Source organism: Balaenoptera ricei, chromosome 16 (assembly GCF_028023285.1).
Source record: "Balaenoptera ricei isolate mBalRic1 chromosome 16, mBalRic1.hap2, whole genome shotgun sequence".
Taxonomy (NCBI): domain Eukaryota; kingdom Metazoa; phylum Chordata; class Mammalia; order Artiodactyla; family Balaenopteridae; genus Balaenoptera; species Balaenoptera ricei.
In genome coordinates this window covers 53,679,190-53,698,490 of record NC_082654.1, presented here as the reverse complement: position 1 = coordinate 53,698,490, position 19,301 = coordinate 53,679,190, and the positions used below count along the sequence as shown (strand labels likewise).

The window sequence follows — 19,301 nt, the reverse complement described above, 5'->3', positions numbered from 1 at the left end:
TGGTGGCTACTTGGCTTGTTGAAATCGCGAACCATTCACAAACACATGCGTATGTTTGTCGTTTATCCCTTTTCTCAGGTGCAAAGAAGGCTACCAAGGAGTCCGCTGTGATCAATTTCTGCCGAAAACTGATTCCATCTTATCGGATCCAAGTAGGTCAAGCGTTTTTCTTCTGTCTCTAACACAATATAAAACTCTGAGCCACAGTTGCTAACTCACTGACGGCTGTATCTCAGTTTTGTGTCTCTGAATGCTGCCAAGGGTGGGAGCTGAGGACAGACACTCACGTTCAAAGTTTGTCCAGAACTATCTCTGTCCAGGTGTAGGTCCTCTCCAGGGATGGGGCCTGGTTTCCAGATTCATCTCTACCACTACCCTCTGCTGGGAACTGCAGCAAATCCTGCTCCCTTAGCTTTCAGACTCCCCCACTATCACCCCATCATGAAAGCAAGAATATAGAAACATAAAAGACCTTATTATTTATCCAAAAGAGTATTATGAGAACTATAGTATCGTATTGCTTTTTACCCACTGGTTGGTAATTTGTGAAAATATTAAACCTATTAATGCTTTACCTTCCTAAAGTAAGGAAATACACATAAAAAATCATATAAGAATTGTTCAAACCAACTGTGAAAACCTCATTTTTAGCAACACTATTCCAGTATCAGTGGTTACTGTACCAATGACAAATTATTTTATTTTCCATTCAGGAAAGAAAACAATTTGCCACTACAAAATATTGTCACTCATTAGTTTCTGTCTCTATACAGAGTAAAAAGTAACGTTCTATACGAATATGCCCAATTCTGGTCAAACGTGAGATTTTTACTTTATCTGTAAATAATCTGCTCTGCTACAATTGAATTGCCACTAAGGAAAAGGGGACTTTTGTTGAATCAGAAGTTTAGTTCAGTGAAGATAATGACAGACATTTCCAAATCGTAAAGGCAATATTTTGGTTTTCTGAATACCAAACATGCATAGCATAAACTTTAGCGAAATATCATGCATTGACAACAGCCAGAGGTTGCCCTGTCTGTGAATGTGCACATCGCTGCATAATGACCATGTTTAGCCATCCTTCAATACCTTTTCAAAATGCATATTTTCATTTCCCCCTTGAATTTTTAGGTATGTTTCCTCGGGTAAATGTAATATTTTTTAAAAAGGAAATTTTTGTTTAATTCAGTTTGCTTGTGTTTTATCTTGTCAAGGCAAGCTGCCACTATACAGTGTTCACTCTTCTTTTTTTTTTGCAAATTTAGCTCTCCTAGAGAAAGGTAATTGTTGCCTAAAAGCCAGCAACCAAGCTAGCCATGATCTGTGTTCTCTGAAATGTGAGGCTCTGGTCTCTAGGGGTTTCCCAGGTAGGGGGCAGTTACTAGAATGTGTTGAATCTTTCCTATCTTGTGATTTTTGCCACTTGCTAAGCTGACGTCTAAAAGGTATGGTTGTGGCTAGAGACGTATAATTTGGAATACTAGAAACCTTACAAAGAAGAATGGGTTTGCTGATTTCTTTCTTTCTCTTTTTATTTACTTTGATGTATTATACTTAGCTTCCCTCTTTGTTTTTTTTCCTTCCCTTCTTTCTTTCTCTTTCCTTCCCTTTTATTGTCCCCTTTCCTTTTCTTCTCTTTATTATTTTCTTGCATCCCTTTATGCTTCCTCCCTTCCCCTCCCTTCTTCCCTCCCTCTCTCCGTCCTTCCCTCCCTCCCTCCCTCCCTCCATTCTTTCCTTCCGTCCTTCCTTCCTTTCTCTTTTCCTATATAGCTGTGGAATATCTGTCTAGTACGGGTACTGGGACAGGGCTTGCATATGGTACAAAATGGGAAAAATAATCTTTCTTTACACAGTCTAATCAAACCTTTGCCATTCAATTGAATATGATAGTCCATCACTGCAAAAGCTGAGAATGAGGCCACTATAAGGACTGTGTGCTCCTCAAAGAAAAATGATCCCATGATCAGAGTCACCAACCCTGAAAACCTTGGTCTCACATACACAAAAATATTTAGTTCAACAATACTTATAATGGTGAAAAAATAGACACATTCTAAAAAACAAGATTATGTTTAAGTAGAACATTATATGGCACATCGATCATGTTCCAGTAAATTATCAAAATAAGAGCTGTATGAAATAGTCCTATTAAGTGAAACAGCAAGTTAGACAATTATTTTCATGTAAGATTGCAATAAGAACTTTCTTTGGTCCAAAGGTGGAAAAAGAATACACTAAAATGCTAAAAGGGAACTTTTAAGTATTGGGGTTATAGAAGTATATGAAAAATTTTCCTTTTTCTCCTGTTTTCTGTAAAATGACATATCATTACGTGAATCAAAATGTCAGAATGCCTTGTGTTGGGCTGCACTACACAGGCCTGCAAGCCCTGTGCTTGCCCAGCTTCAACACCAAAGAAAGAGCCCAGAGTCAGCAAGAGACAGCAGTGGTTTAATGGATGAGGAAGCTTACACGTCTGAAGCAAGGTCCTGGAGCAGCACCCCACCATCTGTGGCAGATGGCGGGCAGAACATGGTGGCGGGCTTTGCTGGGGTGGGGGGGAGGGTTACCAGTTACAGGGGGAATTAACATCAGGTTGGCTCATTGGTTACCAGGGAAACCAGCAGAGGGGCAGGCTGCTCCTCACTGCGCCTTTGATAAGCTATCAGAGTGGAGATGTTCTGATCTAAAGCTAGGACAGTCATCAGCTGGAGCCTGGGGCAAGGATGTAAGAACGTCAGTCAGGTGAGTAGGGTATAGGTGAAGCAGGCACTAGTCGAGCAGGGGATGTACAGAGAACAGCCATCTTGAGTGTCCTGACCATACACCTTGAAATTGAAAAAAACAAAACAAAACATTGAGAAACCTATGGATAAGTCCCTGTGACACAGTTTCAATGGGAAAAGCATTTATTTCCCATTCATCCATGCATGCATCTATTTACTTATGCAATCATTAATTCCTTCCCCAAATATTTTCTGAGCACCCACCATCTATAATTGGTCAGATTCTGTTAGTACAGAAGTGTACAAACAGGATTTAGGCTGTAAGGCCCCCAAGGCTAGTGAGGGAGAAAAACATGTAGACACATAAGCATGGGCATGATTCTGGTGGAAGCATTTATTCCGTTGTGATCTTGGCAGATTTATTAAGCCCCTGAGCCTCAGGCTTGTCATCTGTATAATGCCAATAATAATAATACCTATAGGCATCTATCACCATGATTGACTGGAGGTCAGTTCCAGGTAAACATTAGCCTACTTCCTTGCTCATCATTGTAATCATACTAATATGTGTTTAGAGTTTACATGTGTTAGGCACTGGGCCAAAGGACTTTACTTGGATCATCTCATTAAACCCTCACGATCATAGTTCAGCAGAGTTACTGGCAATTGACCACATTTTGTAGATGAAGAAATTAGGCCTCAGAGATATTAAATAAACTTGCTCAAGGTCCCGCAGCTAGTTAATGCTGAAGTCTAACTTCCAATCCACATGACTTTGGGACCTGAGCTCCCAACTGCAGGGCTCTTTCCTTCCTTTCCTTAGGCCCCTCCTTCCTCTAGTTATTTTCAGTATGACATTTATCACTCTAAATTTCATTGACTGAAACTCAATGACCTGCAGCAAACATTATTCTAAGGAACAATATTTGCACAATTTTCATATCTGAATGCAGCAACTTGAGCTCCCATAGAGATGTAAATCCCTAATGAAATTTCCTTGTCAAAATTCTTGCTGAAGGATCGTTTAATTTTCTGCTCATGGTACCTTGGAATGACTCTGCTCTGGAAATAAGCATCCCTCCAACACCCTCCCTCTGCTTTTCCTCCTCTCTCCCTTTTCTTCTCTCTCTCCCTTCTTCTTCTCTCCCCATTTTCTGATTGCATGGTCTATTTAGTGAAATCCTAAGGAACAGGGAGTAGAAGTCTCTGCTGTTTTATTCTCCTCCAGGCGATACAGAGTTGATCAGAAATGTGCACCTTTGTCAATTAATTTATAATAATAATAATAATTAATAATAACCTCAAGTTACATGCATTTAGGGAAGCAAAGCCAGGATGTCACTGTGAAAAACTCACTGGCTGATAGGACCAGTGTTTGTACTGTGGCCCCAGGCTGGGTCTTCAAACCTGTCATTCCAAAAACTCACAAAGAACCTGTAGTCAGCTCTACTCAGGAAGACTTGTATACACATAAGAATCAAACTTATACAACGTCTTGATGTCAGTTTTCGAAAAAGTATAATGCATTGTCAGATTACTCAAAACCTCATATGGACCCAGTGTATGGAAGCCACATTCCAATCACAAGGATGAATAAGCAGGGGTTCAGAAGAAAGACAGTGAGAGGAGCAGACTTTCATCAAGATCAAGAGGATGTGACCTTCTGTGGAGGAGCCAGGACCAGCTAATCTAGAATTCCTGAAGAGCTTATACCTGTACCCTACTTCCTACTTCTGCCAACACATGGATAGCCACTGTGAACTTCCAGGAAGCGCCATCATCTGCTTGATGATTTCTAATGTAATTGCTTTGGAACAAATCCATTTTCCTCACAAGCACAGGATCGACCTGTAGACTCCTGTTTTCTCTTATCTCCAGTACCCACCCAGGTCAGGTACCATCTCTAGCCTTAAGGCAGAGCTAGATGGAACTGAAGAACCATGACCTGGCCAAGGTTTCAGGCAGATATTGTCCTGGGTCTCCCCGCTTCAGTGCACGTGCCAACCTGAGTTATCAGCAAGATCCTGATCTCATCCTTGGCCATTGAAAGCCTGAGAGCAGCTCCAGAGAATGGATTAAGAGGAGAATCAAAGAATGGTACAGGGTGGAAAAGACACCCATCTGCAGTGAGGGTCCTTTTCCTGACACACAGCCAGTGGTAGCCATTGCCGGTCCTCACCGTGCCTTCCTCTCCACATCAGCATCTAATACCCAGTCTCCCCAGGGCTGGAGGGAGCTGATAAGTCTGCAAGCCCCAAGTTTGGCATGGGGCTTATACAGCTTAAACTCTTCAGTGTCATCTGCTCTTCCCCATGGGAGGATGGAGGCTAACTTCTATCTCTAGTCTATATAAACCATTAAAAGAAAAATTTCCACAGACAGTTTACTGATCTAGTAGACTTTTATTCAGCAATTCATGAATCAGGCAGCATCCAATCCAGCAGATAGAAAGGAGCTCTGAAGAACTGTATAAGATGAGAGATTCTTAAAGACCAAAGTGACCAAGAACAAGGAAGTTAAACTGGGTGTTTGCTTATTGGTTAAAGCAAGGTTACACCACTTATATGGAGCAAAGGAAAGTCAGGTAACTTGTGCTGAGCAGACAAACACTGGTTGGTTAAGCTAAGCCTTTCTTTTCCGGGAGAGCCAAGCACAGAAACTTAGTTAAGTTTTTGTTTGCTGATATGAGACTTAGCATGAGTGACTCCATCTTGGTTTTAACCTGGTAACTTTAACAGTACTGTCTTACATTCATACTTTGGTTTCTATGGATCTTAGAAACCAGGCTGTGCTCTCAGAGTGCCCTGTAAGATGCCAGCAGCCTGTCAGGATACGATTCAGATGAAGGCTAGCAAAAACTATGATAGGAGTTTTTAGACTTTCCATCTCTCCAAACTGGGCTTGTGTACCCCAACTTCTCAGGAATAATCACTTTGCAGATCCAAAAAGTAAATTTGCCATGACATGTGGTTCTAGCCACAGAGGGAGCACCAAGCAGTGAACCAGTTCACAGAGCCCACTTCAGAATGGTTTGCAGGGACAACTGACTCATCAGGTCTGAGCACTATTGGTCTCCTTCCCTGTGTACCAGGAAGAAGATTGGGTCATCACTTACCCAGTGCCCAAACCAGTCAGCCCAGGGCAGAGTGGTGCTTCTTTGCCACACATGGCACAGTGAGGGAGAGGGAAACTTGGGAGAGCCTCCAAGAACAAATGTGGGGCCTGGGAGCCCAGGCAGGAGTTGGCTAAGCAGTTGCAGAGGTTTCCTTGAAGAGTATCAGTGAGGAGTTTCCCAAAAAGACCCATGTTCCACCCTTTTGCCTTTCCCGATTTCATGTAGTATACGGAAAAGTGTGCAATGTGACAACTACTAGATGGAAGGGTATAAGGAAAGGTCATCTGAATCAGGAGTTAAAAGATCTTGATTCTAATCCTGTGACCACTTGCTCTTAGCAGTGTGGCCTTGGGTGAATCACAGTGCAATTGAGCCTCAGTTTCTTTATCTGTAGAAGAATCCTCCAGGCACCCTGGTTAAAAGAAGAAAACAACCCTCAGTACCAAGCAGGCTGTCCCTGCGAGCCATTCACAAGTGGGGTCAAATGCACAGCTGAAATAATCTTTTTATTCATTCACTCACTTATCCCCTAAATAATTAAGCACATATAAAGTATACCATGCTGTGGATTCAAACAGTAGTAATTAAGGATCCTACCATCAATAAACTCATAGTCTAGAAAACTGCATTTAATTAAATTGAATTATAGGCTCCAAAGAATGTGCTGTCTATAAGACATTAAAATGTTTTTTTCATTCACTCATTCAACTCTTACTAATAGTTTGACATGGGACAAGTTGCTTAACCTTGATGGGTCCTGGTTTTCTTCTTTATAAAATAAAATATTGTCTCTACTGCAGACAGCTATTGTTAGGATTAAATAAAATAATCTATTCAGAGTAGTTTGTGCTTGATACATGGTGAGAACTCAATAAAAGTTATCTAGTATTATCATTATTTTTTTATCTTAACTGTTATTATTGCCTTTATAACTACATGGTATTGCTGCATGAGACATATTATCTGACCTCAAATATCTTCAGTTGCATAGAGACAAGAAAAAATTGTACAAACAAGTACAAATAACACACATAAAAGACCAGACAGTTTAAGGAACTATCATCAAAATGGGGGACAATAAAAATTCACATGAAGTGGAAGGAAAGGCTTATCTAGGCAGGAGCATGGCAGTGAGTTTTTCACATGAGGTGCTGTGGCTGTGTACTGTTGCACAGGCTGCACACTGCCCAACTTTACAAGTATCCTTTGTACTAAAGTGTGAATGATTCTCTATGGAGATGGGCTACATGGTCCTGGGCAGGAAATTTCCATTAATAAGTTAGGTGGAGAAACAGAAGGTTCTTGAGGGCACGAAGCATAAACTAATAACCACTTGCTCTTGGTCCATTAATCCTTACTGATGAGAGGGGATGTCTTCCAGACTGAATTCTACTCAGAATACTTAAGTCCCCTACATTACTCTGCCCTCCAGTAGCCATAAAAGCATTGTTAGTAGAATGTATTAATATGTAAAATTTGCAATTCTTAATACCCTTTTTCTGGCCTTGAAAGAAGAGTACCAGAATTATCAGCTTTTGATCATGCCTCTTTGAATCTTACAAAGTCCATCAATTTTATCAGATCTATGCTGTTTTTAGATATTTGATTGCTAACCTAACTTTTACCAATGAAACATGCAAATGCACACCATTAGAACAGTAGGAAGATTAATATATTTACAAGAAAGAAAAAATTTCTCATAATCACATCACTCAGAGTTTACCACTAATAATCATTTTAGGTCATAGCATTCCAACTGTTTTGTAATTTTTATGTGGAATATATAGTCACCCAAATTTGGAAAATATGTATGTTTACATTTAATATATGTTCTTTAAAAAATAATTTGTAAGCCATGCATTGCAAAATGTGGTAAGATTACACATAATTTTTCTTGTCAACATTTTTCTCTATTTTTCTAATTTTCTATAATACATATTTATTAACAGTACTTATAAAAAGAATGATAATAATAACAAACACTTTTTGATGCATCTACATGCCAGGGACTGTTCTAAGCATTTTTCAGATAATCCTCAGATGGCCCTTTGAAGTATATACAATAAAACCCCCCATTTTAATGATGAAGAAACTGAGACAAAGATAAGTAAAATTCTTTGCTCAAGGATACACTTTAAGTAAGTGGTAGGGCTGGAATTTGAACCCCATAAGTTATGCAGTCTAAATATGAAAAATGAAAAGACAGTCTCAAAAGTTTACAGTAGCTCTTTCCGATAGAGTTATAATCATTATGATGCCTCTTATTGGTCCCCTTCCTTTGAACATCATTATTTTTCTGTGTGACACTTCAGACTCTGCTGTATTGGACTTTGAGATATCTGCTGAGACATTATGTATGGGTCCCTTTACAAAACTGTGGGCCGGGTTGAAGGAGGGAGAACGCCATCTGGTTTTATCTAGTTTTACTTTTCCAACTGCCACTTCAGTCCCTGGCAGAACAGGGCGGTCTCCAAGGCAGCTGGGTGAGGGAGTCCTACCACAGTGTAAGTGAGCACGTCCTGTGGTGATGTTCTCTGTTATTTTTTTTTTTTTAATTTTTCTTGGAATATAGTTGACTTACAATGTTGTGTTAGTTTCAGGTGTACAGCAAGGTGAATCAGTCATATATATGTATATATCCATTCTTTTCAGATTCTTTTCCCATATGGGTTATTACAGAATATTGAGTAGAGTTCTCTGTGCTATACAGTAGGTCCTTATTAGTTATCTATTTTACATATAGCAGTGTGTATATGTTAATCCCGATCTCCTAATTTATCACTTCCCTCCACGTTTCCACTTTGGTGACCATAAGTCTGATTTCAAGATGTGTGAGTCTGTTTCTGTTTTGTAAATAAGTTCATTTGTATCATTTTTATTAGATTCCACATATAAGTAATATCATATGGTATTTGTCTTTCTCTGACTTACCTCACTTAATATGATAATCTCCAGGTCCATCCACGTTGCTGTGTATGGCATTATTTCATTCTTTTTTGTGGCTGAGTAATATTCCATTGTATATATGTACCACATCTTTTTTAAAAAATTAATTAATTAATTAATTTTTGGCTGCATTGGATTTTCATTGCTGCGCGCGGGCTTTCTCTAGTTGTGGCGAGCAGGGGTTACTCTTCCTTTCAGTGCATGGGCTTCTCATTGTCGTTGCTTCTCTTGTTGTGGAGCACAGGCTATAGGTGCACGGGACTCAGTAGTTGTGGTAGACAGGCTCAGCAATTGTGGCTCACAGGCTGTAGAGTGCAGGCTCAGTAGTTGTGGCGCACGGGCTTAATTGCTCCACGGCATGTGGGATCATCCCGGACCAGGGATCGAACCTGTGTCCCCTGCATTGGCAGGCTGATTCTTAACCACTGTGCCACCAGGGAAGTCCCTACCACATCTTCTTTATCCATTCCTCTGTTGATGGACATTTAGTTTGCTTCCATGTCTTGGCTATTGTAAATAATGCTGCAGTGAACATTAGGGTGCAGGTATCTTTTCGAATTATGATTTTTCTCCAGATATATGCCCAGAAGTGGGATTGCTGGATCATATGGTAGTTCTATATTTAGGTTTTTAAGGAACTTCCGCACTATTCTCCATAATGGTTGCACCAATTTACATTTCCATCAATAGTGTAAGAGGGTTCCTTTTTCTCCACACCCTCTCCAGCATTTATTGTTTGTAGATTTTTTGATGATGGCCATTCTGAAAGGTGTGAGGTGATACCTCATTGTAGTTTTGATTTGCATTTCTCTAATAATTACTGATGTTGAACATCTTTTCATGTGCTTTTTGGCCATCTGTATGTGTTCTTTGGAGAAATGTCTCTTTAGATCTTCTGCCCATTTTGTGATTGGGTTGTTTGTTTTTTTGATATTGAGCTGCATGAGTTGTTTGTATATTCTGGAGATTAATCCCTTGTCGGTTGCTTTGTTTGCAAATATTTTCTCCCATTCTGTGGATTGTTTTTGTTTTGTTTATGGTTTCCTTTGCTGTGCAAAAACTTTTAAGTTTAATTAGGTCCCATTTGTTAATTTTTGTTTTTGTTTTCATTACTCTAGGAGGTGGATCAAAAAAGACATTGTTTCGATTTATGTCAGAGAGTGTTCTACTTATGTTTTCCTCTAAGAGTTTTATAATATCCGTCCTTACATTTAGGTCTTTAATCCTGCTGTGAGGCTTCCACTCTACCCACACCTACCTCTCTGAACAGGAAATCCTAGCAGTGCTCTCCTTCCTTGCCTAGAGGGCACCTACACCTGTGGTTGGTGTAAGCCAGAAGTTGAGTAGCCCATGGGTTACCTGCTCTGGGAGGTTTCAGTTCAGAATGGGTGTTCTGGTGCCACCCCTCCCCCACTGCCCTTCCCCTACCCTCTCCAATTTGAGGGATCTTAATAGGGTTCTTACTACTCACACAAGCTGTTGATAGCCTGAGTAGGTTCAGCCTTCAGTACAGTTTAATTTTATATACACAGTATTTTGCAGTTTATTTCTATATTTGTCATATTTGGCTAATTACTTATGCATGAAGATGGCACCTCCACACCAGAGATTTATACATTAATGTAGCTTTCTTCCAGTATCCATAAAGTATTGCCATTTTCACTGAAAATCTATGTGGAGGTAACCTTTAGTTAGTATTCCAATGGCCTTTTTATTTGGAAGTTTCCAAGCGGTACACTTTGAGTGAGCATAAGAAGAATTGAAAGAAAAATGGTGGAAAGTTTTGCCAAGAGTATCTGATGATTAAAAACAAAGAAACAGTAACCACAAGACTAAATTGGCCTTTACCCAAGGGTGTACAGGGCATCTGAGATTACCTTGCTCATAGCTTTTTGTGCTTCCTCGTCATACTCCATTTTGGATAAATTTAAGTCACATCTAATAACATTACATGCATCACTAGAAAGTTATCACTACCTTCTATGAAATACAGAAAAAAAAAAATAATGATTTTCCTCTATGTCAGTAAGCCTTTCCTAAATGCATCTATTTATTTACATCCTGTGCACAGAAGCTGTTACGTTTTGGAGATAAATAGCAGAATTACTTGTTAATTTTGAAAGTGTTTTATAGGATGCTGATGCTGGGAGATGACCAATATAGTGCTGTACCAAGCTGCACACCCCCCATCCTCCTTTCCTTGAGAGAGCTATTTTGAGAGAGCATGATAGAGCAATTTCACTCTTGTGTAACTAACATGAAATGGAATGATTTGAGCTATTACCATCTTCATTTCTAATTTGGTACTACCATCACTCTTTCATTTTTTATCTAGTTTTAAAAATTGGACATGCAAATTGTAAATAGCCTCTCATAATGTGGATTGTAAAGATGAGACAGAAAAGCATAAAAATCTACCACATTGTTGTCAATAATCAGAGACACAGGGTTATGGGTTTTCTCTTAATACTAAGGTCATATTTTTAATTCCAACAGAGTTGTTTTCATGGAATGAGGACATACTGTATGGCAGACATTGTCTATGCCACTATCTGTACGTCCTCATTTATTACCCACCCCTTACTTGGGGTTATTCTATAGTTGAGGAAACTAAGATTCAGAGAAATTAATTAACCCATCAAAATCACTGAGTTTCTAAGAATTTAAATTCTAATCTACAGATTATACCCTTTAGCTTTCCAAGTACTTTCTCTTAGGGACCAATAAAGTGTTTGTGTTTTTATTTTTAAGCCAAGGAACTGACATTTCAAGGACAAAGTAACACAGAGAAGTTGGTTTTAGAATATTTGTTGCAATAGGAGCCTTTTTATTTATCTATGTATTTATCTAGATAGATCTGTCTCTCTATCCTTTGATTGTTTGCTTGATTGATTTTTCATGAGGAGTTAAGGGCAAGGCATTCTCCATCATGGCTAGTGGTATGCTTAAAAATTCAACTTAAAATAGGTGAAAAGATGGGTGCATAATTAGTACAGTTTGGGATAGAATGCTGTATTAAGCTATACAGTACAAGGTGCATAGTCTAGTTCCTAACACACAACAAGCACTTGATGAAATTGTGAGCAGTTATAATGAATTTTTGATGATTTGTTTTATATGAGAATAAACTTTTGAGAACAGGCACTGGATCTTCTAAATTTCTGGCTCTCTTAACTTTTCAGTCTTCCCTTATGAATAGAGGTTAACTATTCAGTTTTACTGGATGGTACCTCCATTGTCTCCATTTTCTTTGGAATCTTGAAAACTTCATTCCTTTTAAGAAAGTGCGGTGGTGTAAAAATTAATGTGGAATTGATCTGGCAGATAAACACTTGATACCCCTCTGTGTTTTAAACCATGAGGAGGTTTTCAAATTTTCAGTTTTTCCTGGTTTCTTGTCTTCACAGCAATGCTCTGTAATTATGCCTGCGGGAAGTTTCCAGATATTGGGCATAGCCCACCTCAGTGGTCTAGGAACACATTCCAGACCCAATCGGAGTGTTTCGTGGATAATCTGGAAATGTTACCCCTCAATTAAGAATGAACAATGAGGAATTTAAAACGCAAACATTTCTATAATGTAAGCCGATTCTGATATAAATAACATTTATTAAGGACCTATTCTGGTTCATGCAAGAAACTTTGCCAGGTACACTCACATATGTTGTATAGGTTATCATTTAACTCTGACAAGTACAAGATAAAATAGTTATTTCTATCCCCATTTATTTTTGAACAATACAAACAAGACTAAGTAGGTAATACCTAGAGGAAGAAAACTATGGAGATTTATTGTGGAAATAAGAAGACAAATTGAGAGAAATAGCATGCTCTAATATAGAACATATTTTGTAAAAGGCTATTGTTTCTTGAATATATTTCACTATGGTTTCAAATAAAATCCTCAGACTATTTCTTAAACCTTTATTTTAGTTTTTCTTTATTTTTGTGTGTATGTTTCATTATGAAATTTAATCAGCAGATTGTTGAAAAATAAAATGCAGATTCTACAGGAGAACAGGGATTGTGTTGGGTTTGGTTACCACTATATCCCAAGTATTGTACCTAACATGCTTCCATCATATCAGATGTAGAAGTATATTTGATTGAATTAGTGAAATAGAAACTTGTCCAAGTTTACATGTTTTTCTACTTCTCATTTTTAAATATGTTTTTTAGTCCATCCACTTCAAAATTTAGTATCAACTCAATGTCTATGGCTTTGCTAAGTCTTACGAATAATTAATATAGTAACAATATTTTAAAATACAATTTTTGGCTTTATTTAATTTTAGGATAGTAATACATTCCTAGGATTCAAATCAAACAGAATAAAAAGGTTTAAAATTAAAGCCTTCTACCCCATTCCCCATTCACCCATTTCTTCTCTCACAGGCAATCAGTGTTGTTAGTGTCTTATAAAATTTTATAGCTATTTTGTAACATATTTATAAATGAAAATAATGCATTTATTATAAATACATTATATTTATAATATACTATATTATTATACTATATTTATAATATAGTATATTATAAATAAATAGCGTATTTCTAAAGGCAAAATGAACCAAAAATCCCCCCTTTTTTTGTATAAGTAACAGCTGATAGTACACACCGTTCTGTATTTTGCTTTTCCACTTAGCAATGGATCTTCAAGATAATTTTATTTCAGTACCTATAGAACATTTACATCCTTTTTACAATTGAATAGCCTATTTCTTTTTACATCCATTGCATGTAACATACTATGACAAATAGCATCTTATGTGTGGATTTGCATTTAGATTATTTTTTGTTTACAGTATGCTGTTTTAAACAGTATGCAGGATAAATTTCTGGAAGTGGAACATCTGAGTCCAAAATATGTACCTCTGTAGATAATGGGGTTGTCCTCATTGTCAGTCCTCCAGTAGTACCATTTTAAACTCTCACACCTTCTCCAAACCTTCTGTTTCTCCAGTCTCTTCAACACAACATATTGCTTTATCAAACTACTTTATCTTTGTTCAAACTTAGAAGGGTGTTAGTCATGTAGTTTTTAATCTAATTTCTTTTACGATGAGTGACATGGAACATCTTTCTTATGTTTAAAAGCTAGTTTCCTTTCCTGTGAACTCTCTTAATATCCCTTGGTGAGTTTTCTGTTCAGTTTTTTTTAATGGTTTGTAGGAGTTGTTTATATGTAAAGGAATTTAGGCCTTTGATAGTGAGTGATATGAGGTTGAAATCGTTTTTTTTTTTCTTTTAACATTTACATTTTGTCTTTGGTTATAGTAGTTTGAGCCAAGCAGGAAACACTCTTCCTTCCTTCCTTCCTTCTTTTCTTTTTTCTTCTTTCTTTCTCATAGTATAATAGAATGAATCAATTACTTTCTTTTGGGGCTACTGGGTTTTGCGTAATACTTTGAAAAGATCTTTCTCACTAACTTTATTCAATAGTTTTCCCATTTAAATTTGATAGTTTTATTATTTTATGCTTAAATCTTGAAAAAGATATAGATTTCTTTTTTCCTAGATGATTACACAGATTCCCAAGATGATTTCATTAGTAATATAATTATCAGTAGCATATATGTTCATGACTTAAATGGCATTTATATATTAAATATCATATATGTATAAATAAATAAAATATAAAAGGCATAACTAAATATCAAATATTTATTTGGTTCTATTTCTGATCTTCCTATTTTGTGCCATTGACCTATTTGTGTAATACTCTTAACTAAAATACATAGGAGGAGGCAGGTTCTCCTTCAGTTACCCAAACCCATCCCCCCAGATTTTCTGACTATTTGGGTTTCATTAACTAATTCACTACCCACAACTTATTAGTAATATAGACTTGGGGGCTGTATGTTACATTTAAAGGTAGCCATGATGGGCCATGAGTTAATGAAGCAGAAGAAGACAGGTGGCAAATAAACAAATAAATTAATTAAATAAATAAGGGAGATGAAGAGAGACAGAGAGACAGAGAGAGACAAAAGCCAGGAGGAAGACTTGCCAACATTTCCAAAGGACCAAGCTTAACCCCAGTAAATTGGCAACTACCTTGTCATCCAGAGATCAATCTCACTGATTGATAGCACTATTTGCTTTATAAGATCCCTCCATCTTTACACTTTTTAAGGAGGTTTCATTTTCTAAAACAAATATATATTAGTTAACATAAAAAGTTATATTATTGGGAGTGACTCATTACTGGTCTATATTATCATAATATCAGAAGTTAGTGATACTCATAATTTAATATGTGATGAACATGAGCAGAAACATGCCAACAATTGTACAACTGCAGACTACTGTGCTATTAATAATCGTGGAATTGAACTGTTCAACATTCATGTTGGTCAGCACATCAAAGAATGCTGAAACTGACATCTTTTTTGTGCTGATAGAGAAGAACCAGATGGTATCTCAAGTTGGAACCCTGGGTTGCTTAGAAAATAACTTTACCTGGGAAATGGTCAGGGGCAGAAGGATATATCTCATCAATAGCTCAGGTAATTTTATTCTTCCTATTCCATTCCTAACAAGCATGATTCAGGACAATCTTCAAGGCATTATCAGCAAAGAAAAATATGAATGCCGCTCTTCTTTTTTTTTTGATGTGCACATTACTATTTTAATGTATTTTTTAAAATTTTTATTGGCGTATAGTTGACTTACAATGTTGTGTTCGTTTCTGGTGTATAGCAAAGTAAATCCATTCTTTTTCAGATTCTTTTCCCATGTAGGTTATTACAGAATATTGAGTAGAGTTTCCTGTGCTATACAGCAGGTCATTATTAGTTATCTATTTTTTATGTATAGTAGTGTGTATATGTCAATCCCAGTCTCCTAATTTATCACTTCCCTCCACATTTCCCCTTTGGTAAGCATAAGTTTGATTTTGAGATCTGTGAGTCTGTTTCTGTTTTGTAAATAAGTTCATTTGTATCATTTTTATTAGCTTCCACATATAAGTAATATCATATGGTATTTGCCTTTCTCTGTCTGACTTACTTCACTTAGTATGATAATCTCTAGGTCTATCCATGTTGCTGTAAATGGCATTATTTCATTCTTTCTTATGGCTGAGTAATATTCCATTCTATATATGTATCACATCTCCTTTATCCAGTCATCTGTTGATGGACATTTAGGTTGCTTCCATGTCTTGGCTATTGTAAATAATGCTGCAGTGAACATTTAGATGCAGATATCTTTTTGAATTATGATTTTCTCCAGATATATGCCCAGAAGTGGGATTGCTGGATCTTATGATAGTTCTATATTTAGTTTTTTAAGGAACTTCCACACTATTCTCCATAATGACTGTACCAAGTTACGTTCCCACCAATAGTGTAGGAGGGTTCCTTTTTCTCCACACCCTCTCCAGCATTTATTGTTTGTAGATTTTTTGATGATGGCCATTCTGACAGGTGTGAGGTGATACCTCACTGTGGTTTTGATTTGCATTTCTCTAATAATTACTGATGTTGAACATCTTTTCATGTGCTTTTTGGCCATCTGTCACTGTCTTTTTCATGTGTCCCAGTTTGTGTTGTGCCCAGAAGCAGAATATATAGTCAGATGTATCCATCCTCCCTTGTCCTAAACAAGCAGATATTATTATATTTTTTTGTAGTCATAACTCCATCTACCATTGATGGAGTTATGTGTGCTCTTCTATAATCTCATAAGTTTGTATATTCTTCTCAAAATGGTCAGCCCAGAAAGGGATCTACCATTTACTGGATACCTAATATCTCTTATTTTTCCACACTTAATTTCATTTCATCCCTGTCTCTCTGCCCCAGAAGCCTCTGAGATTGATATTATTTGTTGCCATTTTGCAGGTGTGATGCTGGGTCATAGTTTTAGGTGAGGCTTAAGCAATAAGCTTCACTCACAGCTGTGTTAGTGGGAGGGAAAGGACAGCTCTGACATCCTTGGCTTCCACAGGGGGAGATTCCTGAAAGAAGAGAGAGGATTACTTCAACCAAAGGAAATTTGTACAGATTAGGCAAGAGAATATCTACAAAAAATAGAGAAAACCATTCTACTGTTAATGAACTACTTATGCTACTTATAAACAATCACAGGTTTTATTCCACAGACCAAAATTTGATACATAATTTATTTTCTACTTGTCCTTAAGGATCTGATGTTGGGTCTAGGTGTCCCATCTCTTTCACATTTCTCTGATCTTCCAGTTGAGTATTGCAATCAAAGACGAAAGTAAACTTGACTCTGCTTGTTCTTCATAAACCCAGGTTGCCCCTCAATGAGGCCAACATCTTCCACTTGTTAGCACTGACCAGTATCTCATAAATGTGTTTTTGCACTTTGTTGTATTTAGCATGCTCACTGATTTACAGTCTAAGGGTTTACTTTATACACTTCCCTTCTCTAAATGTGAAAATATATGGTTTTCAGTCTTGCAGTGAATCCTCTAAGAAAGCAGATGGTAGATTAGATCTCAGTCCAAAGTTCTCTCTCTCAGGATCTGGGATATAATCCAGTCAGCCTGGGACCCTAAAACTCATTTGTACTGAAATGCTCTGTTATCCATCATTCTGTACTTCAGCAGCTCTTCTTTTATGTCTGTTCAGCCTTTTGTACAAAACTTGCTTCTCCTTGAAAGAAAATATGACTATACTTAACACACTGGTTAATTTTATTTTATCTTAATCATGAATAACTTTATACAGGTATACCTCAGAGATATCGCAGGTTTGGTTTCAGGCCACTGAAATAAAAGGAATATCACAATAAAGCAAGTCACATGAACTTTTTGGCTTCCCAGTGCATATAAAGCTATGTTTACACTCTACTGTAGTCTACTAAGTGTGCATTATCTCAAAAAAAATAATCTATATATCTTAATTAAAAATACTGCTGAAAAATTCTAACCATCTTCTGAACCTTCAGTGAGTTGTAGTAGTAACATCAAAGATCACTGATCCCAGATCACCCTAAGAAATATAATAGTGATGAAAAAGTTTGAAATATTGCAAAACTTACCACAGCATGATACAGAGACATGAAGTAAGCAAATGCTGTTGGAAAAATGGTACCCACAGACGTTCTTGATACAGGGTTGCCACAAACCTTCAATTTGTGAAAAACATGATATCTCTTAAGCACAATAAAGTGAAGGGCAATAAAACAAGTTATGCCTGTACCAGCATCTTCAAATGGCAGGCAAATCTTTTCCTGTTTTTTCTCTTGCTCTAGAATACCAAACCCTTCCTTCCGTCCCCCAATTCAATTCTTCTTTTGGCCTTTGCATCTTTTCCTTTTAAGATCTAAACGTTCAGGTTTCTGAACCTATATTTATAGGTCTCTGTCAACTGCTTTTATCACTAAAGTAGTATAGTTTCAGTAAACCTGAGAGAAGAATAACCAGTTGTGAGTGGAAATGGGTCACTCAGAGGCCAGTGTAATGCTGACTGTACCACAATGACTCTGAGGTCCCCTTATCATTCGGTGGAAACAACTGACGGGAACAAGCCTGTCTGTGAAGCGTGCTAGTGTGTTAGTGGTTTCCTGACCAGTTCGAACTTGATCTTCTTCTCTACTTCGCATGTAATATCAGAGAATGGAAAAACTGTTATATTTGCAAGGGAAGTTCAGTATAAGGCATTAAGTAAGCACACATTTCCCCCATCATTTATAATTACTGATGAAGCCAAGACTTATAATGTTTATAAAATCATTTGGGAGAAGAAAGGAAGGCAACCATACATATGACGAATTTTACAAAATAATGTATGTGAAATTCTTCTCAAGGATAAATGTGTACTTATCTCGAAAAATTCAAATCGAACTTTACAATCAGATCATGTGCTTTCCCAAGGATGTCCCACCTGTGCCCTATATACATATGCACTAATTGTGATTCACCGATTTATTTGATTGTGCACATAAAATATATAAACAGTGCATTTTACAAGAGACTACAGATTCTCCCTTTTAGAGTTGAGAAAGAAAGATACAGACCCTGTCCTCATGGAACTTATAAGATTAAATAATTATACTAATAAGTAAGTAATTAATATTTGTGAAAAATGCCATGAAGTAAACATCCAGAATGCAATAATGATATAAGATGCAGAAATTGAACCTTGTTGGGAGGAGGGTTGTGGACCAAGCACTGTTCTAAGCAGATAGGCAAAGCATCTATTCTTATCTATGTGATTGGTGAGATACTGATTCAGAATAAATAGAGTAATAAGTATATACACAATCTTAACAGGCAGTGATGCCGTATTTGAGTAGAGAATGATTGGATTGCTATTTTATTTTCAATTTGATCAGAAAAGAAATATTATTTAAACTGAGATCTGAATAACAAGAGAGGAAAAAGCCTTTGAGGGAAGTGCATTCCATGAAGAGAAAACATCCAAGACCCTAAGCCTGGGGTAAACCTGATATGTTCAAAATAAAACATACACATATGTATAAAAGGCCAGAATGATGACACATAGGATGAAGACTAAGATGACCATATAATT

The 19,301-nt window shown here is 37.1% G+C and overlaps 1 protein-coding gene across 4 annotated transcripts in view; it reads left to right on the top strand.

Moving 5' to 3' along the window:
* The window catches only part of NRG3 (neuregulin 3), a 1,107,816-nt gene that overhangs the window by 845,278 nt on the left and 243,237 nt on the right, over positions 1-19,301 (top strand). For all 4 annotated transcript variants that reach the window (XM_059899580.1, XM_059899579.1, XM_059899578.1 and 1 more), the window contains exon 3: positions 79-152. In XM_059899580.1, coding sequence (XP_059755563.1) covers positions 79-152 — 74 coding nt within the window. The remainder of the gene's footprint in view (positions 1-78; positions 153-19,301) is intronic.